The sequence below is a fragment of the Carassius carassius genome, chromosome 9 (genome assembly GCF_963082965.1).
Source record: "Carassius carassius chromosome 9, fCarCar2.1, whole genome shotgun sequence".
NCBI lineage: Eukaryota > Metazoa > Chordata > Actinopteri > Cypriniformes > Cyprinidae > Carassius > Carassius carassius.
Window position 1 is genome coordinate 24,995,361 of NC_081763.1, and position 6,490 is coordinate 25,001,850.

Consider the following 6,490-nt stretch of genomic DNA (forward strand, 5'->3'; position numbering starts at 1 on the left):
TTATAAAAATGGCCATTAAGGTTTTATTAATTAACATGTTTTTTTTGTGTGGTTTTTTTTCAGGTTTAGAAATAACCCTAATGGGGAAAAATGTATTTGAAATACATTTATTTTGTGCTAGTTAAAATATATTAACATGCTGAGATCCAACCAAAGATATACTGAAGTGTATTTGATAGTGCTAAAGTGAAGTTGAAGTACTATTTTAAATAAATTATGGCATAGGGTTTTCTTCCAACTTCACACTTCCATATGCATATCCAAGTTTTCCAAGGCCATATGATCAGGGTGGGGCATTGTTAATGAGGGGGATTCAAATAAGAAATATCTTTATTTGAAGTTGTTTTGACTTGTTTTTAGTCATTCTAAATTAGGGATGTCCACATTCTGTCCTGGAGGGCCATCGTCCTGCAGAGTTTAGCTCCAGATTGCCTCAACACTCCTGCCTGGAAGTTTCTAGCATGCCTGGTAAGACCCTGATTAGCTGGTTAAGGTATGTTTAATTGCTGTTGAAGTTAAACTCTGCAGGACCCTGACCCGCAGGACCGACTGGAGACCCCTTTCCTAAAGCAGCTGTATGTATTTTGCATATTGTGTCTGCATGCGGAGGTCCTGACAGAAAGTACTCTACCTATTGTTTATGACACATTTACATTAATAATTAAATAACTCTCCCCACTCTCCCTGCAGTGCCAATCAGAAAACGCTCTGATGTCATGACTGAATTTAGCTAAAAAATTAGCAATACGGTGATTATTTTGCACATATTTTAATCCATTCACTTTTGAAAGTCAGCTATGCAAATATAAAATACACATTGTGGAAAATGGAAATCATTTGAACAGAATGAAGTCCGTAATTAACATCAAACATACAATACAAGCTCAAAAAAGATTTGTTAACCAAATTTCTAGTAAATGACATTAGTAGATGTTGCAGGTAGGACGAAGATATCCACAGAGGAAATCCGGCCACAGAGCATAATTTCGGTTGTATGGTGCCTCTCGGAGGCATCTGGCTGCTTCCCGGTCACATCGGCAAAGGATATTCGCACATCTGTCATTAAATGCATCTGCATTGAAGACATAAATCATAAAATTGCCGGCTGCGTAAAATGAGTTTGCATACAGTGAAGGAAACCATATTTTAACCATGCACTAAAACCATCACTTCATGCTTCTTCAACAATATACTGAGTGTTTCCTATCTTGTGGTTTGGTAAAAACACTGCCTCTTTTCAGCCTGAAGTCTTCCATCTGTTATAATTCACACCATGTAATAATACTACTTCCTGAAGCTGAAGGAAAAGACTAAACAAACATTCATAGTCATATTTTCCCACAAGTTCACATTCCTCTTTTAAGGATTACTGACATTTTCCTCTTTCTTATTTTGACCCCAAGTTATTATAATGTAAAACCTGATTCTAAAAGAATGAAAATATGGCGGTTTAATATCTAAATAACACATCATACCACAGTCAGCCCCCTTTTCTTCACAAGTCCACAGATAACTATATGTTTTCATCTGACAGCCTGCGAATTCTGCATACCCATAACAGCAGTCATGTCTGTGGCAACACCTAAAGAAGAACAAATGACCTTGAGCTTATCTGTAAATGAACTGGCACAGAGCATCTAGCCCAGTTCTGTCTGGTTAAGGAAAATTGTAATATTGTGTGTGGGAGAGCTGCGAGTAAATAAGCCTTTTCAGGATGTCTGAGGGAAAGAAATGGACACACTTTGACCAAGATGCATGGAGTAAATTTCATATCTAACCAGATATTTGTAAGTAATGCGGTGTCTTACCAGTCTGCTCTGTCTCTGGGCCACCCTTGACCCCCGAGACCACAGTAACATCCATACTTTACATAAGTTAAAGCTGATCGTCCCGTGCTGCACTTGATCACTCCAGCTAGCTTCAGCAAACCCCTTCTGCTCCGTGAAGACGTCTGTGGCTGCAGGGAAGCCATACTGACTGAATGGAGTAAAATGGAGAACACAGGGTTCATTATAGTGTAAAAAAATTACTTACATTTATATTTATTCATATAGTAGACATCTAACATTTCATGCTGTATAATTTTAAAACACTTTCCTATTGTCTCATAAAGCTATGTTGTTATGTTACCATATGCCCCAAAATGATACATTTATAGTCAATTATTGTAACTGTCTGTAGGACTTATGGAATGACTTAAAATCTATTGTCCAAAGTTTCCCCTTGAAAGAATAGGGCATTTTTCACCAGTGCAGTGTCAGATTCTACTGATGAAGTGTTAGATTCCAGTTGTGTGGGATTTCTTAAGGGTCTAAATGACAGGTGTTTTACTCTTAGGCAGAAGTATAGATTTTTTTAATGATCTGCTTTTTTTTCAGCTGTAAAAAACAAATGCATTTTCTAAGTTGTAAATAAAATGAAGTACTAAAAAATGTAAGTGTTTTGCAATAATAATAACCTTTCTTCAAATTATCATGTTTAATATTGTATACTTGCCATTTCTTTGTAATTATTTGTGAAATTTTCCAGCAATTTCTGAGAGGAAATAGTTTCAAAAGGTTTTTTTTTTTTTTTTTTTTTTTAATAAAGCAAGCTTAGGTTTGAACTTTAAAATAAACTGTCAAAACGTTTTTAAAAACGTTGAAATTAATTGTTAAAAGCTACAAAATGTATGCATTTAAAAAATATTAACGAAATTAAAATAATAATAATAATAATAAATGCATTACTGAAAGTGCATTTTGACACATATTTTTAATAAAAAAAAATATATAAATATATATATAAATCAAGTATACTGTATATAGCCTACTGTTCACACAAACACACACATGCACGCACGCACGCACGAACACTGCGTCGGTCTATGGCGACCCAGTCTAATTTATTTAATAATAAATGTGGAAGTGATTTAAGAAAGCAGTGTGAGTGAATAGTTAAATGAGACGTGAGCAGCCTCACCTGTAAAGAGCAGGAATGTGTGACACTATGGCAAGCCTTTGTAACATTTAATCTATAAGCTGTATTAGTATCTTTTTTCATGTTACTAGTACTTATTTTTTAGACACTAGTATATTTTCCAATAAGTGCAAGTACTTATTCATTATGTACTAGTGGTTATTCATTAACTACTACTGCTTATTCTTTCAAGTACTCCTCGCTGCAGACTGTAGTATGTACGTGACGTGTGTTTACCGCGCATGCGCAGTAACGTATATGTATTTACCGTAAATACGATTGAGCGCCGTACTCGCCGTACTGACTGTCATTAATGCGCATATCCAGGTTCATTCACTTCCGGATGTTCGTAAGGTATGGTGGATATGAGATATTACTTTTGTTTTCTTAAAAATGTGCGTTTAAATTGCTTTTAATTGTAAGAATGCGTTGGTCATAATCATAGAGAGTGTCATTGCAAATGTGTGCGATTTCAAACACTTATGACATGTTTTATGATATAGTATTCAAATGCTGGTCTTTCAAAGTCTTATTTCACCTAAAATGAACCATTAAAGATGTCTTAAAATAGAGCAGAAAGACTTTATTAATGTTAGTAAAGCCATTCCCTTATGAAACAAAAATATATTGCAGTATATTGGAAAATATCATGTAATATATTAGGCATATATTCTTATATATGGGATTTAATATTTATTTTTCCAATATATTGCAATATATTGAAAGCGGCAATCATTTGTATATTTTGCAATATATTATATGATATATGTATTATCAATATATTATTCAATGTATTCAAATATATAATATATTAGAAAATAAAAAGGGAAAATAATATATTACAATATATCACAATATATTTTAAGAAATATATTTCTTAACCCTTTTCTAAGGGTTGATAGTTGCATGCATTGCAAAAAAAAAATCATATTTGTAATCTTTTTCATTAACATTATCAAAGATTAATAGATACTGTAACACATGTATTGTTCATTGTTAGTTCATGTTAATTAATACATTAACTAGTGTTTACCAATGACACCTTATTGTAAAGTGTTACCTCTTAAACTGACCTTCATATGTCTTAATATGACTTTTTGGGGACATTGTCAGTGAGAAGAAATTCAGAGAAGAGAGCCCACTTCATGTGGCTAGAGTACTGTAATTATCTGTTTTTCTTTCTCTGACAGACTGTATAGCCCTCAACTCTAACATTTTCAAATTGAAAAAAACTTCAAACTTTCAGGCCATGCTTTCTCAAGCCAAGCCAACCCAAATTTTGACTTGAGAAAATTTATTAAGGTAGTTGATGTTAATGCTGGTTATAAATTAAATCTCTTAGGTAGTTTACAGACAAAGCAAATAACACTTTTTCTAACACCATGCTATAATATATTTAAAAATACATTTAAAATATTTTCCTTGTATGGCTCTTCTGCCTTTCTTCAAAATGATTTAATAATGCTTTAGTATTGTTTGTTATTTTATGCAAATTAGGTGTCGTGAACTGGAGTGCATTGTCTGAACAATACAACCTGAGTGTCCGGGCGTCATGTTCTCTGACCCAGTGCCTCCGGTGCAGTGAGATATTTAAAGACTGTCCACCTGGCTGTGTGAGGAGTCGCAGGAGGAGAGTCCTGTGTGGGTTTTATTCATTCAAAGGATTTGAGGGCTACTGCGGGCTACTGCTTGACTTATTGTTTTATCAGTGATGGAGGTGAATTTCAGGTGAGGTCTTTTCTTGTGTCATGTCTATAGTCTTAATCTATATTTGTATATACAATTATATTTTCTGTTTTGTTCTTTGAAATAAATAAAAAAGATCACTGTCATCAGTTTGGTTTTTTTGGAGGCACCTTGCATAAAATGGGATGCAGACACTGAAAATATACTGTATGTAGTCAACTTAACTTAAAACTACTTTACTGGCTTAAATGTTTCACATGCAGAATTGCCAAAGCAAAAGAAAAATGTCCAAATTTATAGTTAAAAAATAGATAAACAAGAACCATAGCAAAAGAAAGATTAAAATAAGAAAGGCAGTGGTTTACACTTAAAAATTTTTCTGGTGTGATTTGAAATTTGAAAAGGTAGGGGGAAAAAAAGGCAGATTCGGACCGGATCGATTGCATCATATTGTGAACAGCACACGTTTTACCATCTGCTCTATTAGAGCCGACGACTGTACTTTATCTGTTGTAATTTTGACTAGCTCAATAAGAAATATAAGGTGCCATTAAAGTGTAATATTACAATATACACAGTGTAGTAAAGTGCAACAGAATGTTAATATATTGTAAGATACTACACAGATATTACAGAATAAACTTTAATTCCGTAAAAAAAATAATTTTACCTCAGATGAAACATGGTTAAACATGGTTGTTTTTCCCGTCTTTTTTACACCTTAATGTTCTTTAATACTTTAACATTTTATTAGAGTTTTCTTTTAAGTATGCGCATCGTTTTAATGCACGCACGACCCGAAAACAACTAACGTCATCACGCAATGCAAATTACAAGCGCATGTGCGGTAAACACATACGTGACGTACATACGTGACGTACATACGTGACGTCACCGCGCTACAGTCTGCAGCGAAGGGTGTCTCTATTCTTTAGGTACTAGTGTTTATTCTTTAGGTACTAGTGTCTTTTGTAAAGTTACTAGTACGTATTCATTAGATACTAGTACTTAATCATTAGATACTAGTACGTATTCCAATTGTGACTAGTATTCAATTAAACTATTCGTGTTAACAAAAAATAGAACTAGTACTTATTTTTTAGTTACTAGTAACTTTTATGACCAGAGATATCCTGAACTTAATAGATACTAGTACTTTTTAAATTTGCATTTCTGCCCAGTATGGTAATTGCATGTTGAATATTAATGAGCCAGCAACATATAGGAGAGAGATTAAAAAGGAAACAGAAAAAAGGAGATGGATGTACTTTTTTTTTTAGAAAACCAAATAGAAAAGAAACAATTATTTGTACACAAGCACATAGAAAACGTATTTTTGTCAGTTTTTTAACTGTAATTTCGTAAATATAGTAGCCTAATGTGTTTGTTGGTCTTTGAGTGACCTCTGCTGGCTGGATGGAGATACGACACCAATTGTATTAGCTGTTATTTTCCTATTTTTCCTCCAGTAAAAACAATAAATATCATACACGAGCTGTATTTTAACTTTATTATTATTTTTTTTCATATACAGTCATGCCCAAAAATATGGACACCTTTGGTAAATATGATCAAAGAAGGCTGTGAAAATTAATCTGCATTGTTAATCCTTTTGATATTTTATTTTAAAAATTCACAAAAATATAACCTTTCATTGGATAATAAGAATGGGGGGAAATATTATTATGAAATATTTTTTTTTTCTCTAATACACATTGTCCACAATTAAGAACACCCCTAGAAATTCTTATGAGTAAAATAACTCTAAAGTATATTCCCAGTCAAATTAAAAATTTTGAGCACTCCAGCATTATTATAAACATGAAATTATCCAGTCATTGCTTCC

General features: G+C 33.1%; 1 protein-coding gene across 1 annotated transcript; it reads right to left on the minus strand.

The window, feature by feature from the left end:
* Window positions 1-202: 202 nt before the first annotated feature.
* On the minus strand, window positions 203-2,011 carry pla2g10 (phospholipase A2 group X). Its single transcript, XM_059557333.1, has 3 exons — window positions 1,809-2,011; window positions 1,476-1,582; window positions 203-1,072 (listed from the first exon to the last, which is right to left on the minus strand). The coding sequence occupies exons 1-3, from the start codon at window positions 2,009-2,011 to the stop codon at window positions 924-926; spliced, it is 459 nt and encodes a 152-aa protein (XP_059413316.1). The 3' UTR covers window positions 203-923.
* Between the last annotated feature and the right edge of the window lie 4,479 nt (window positions 2,012-6,490).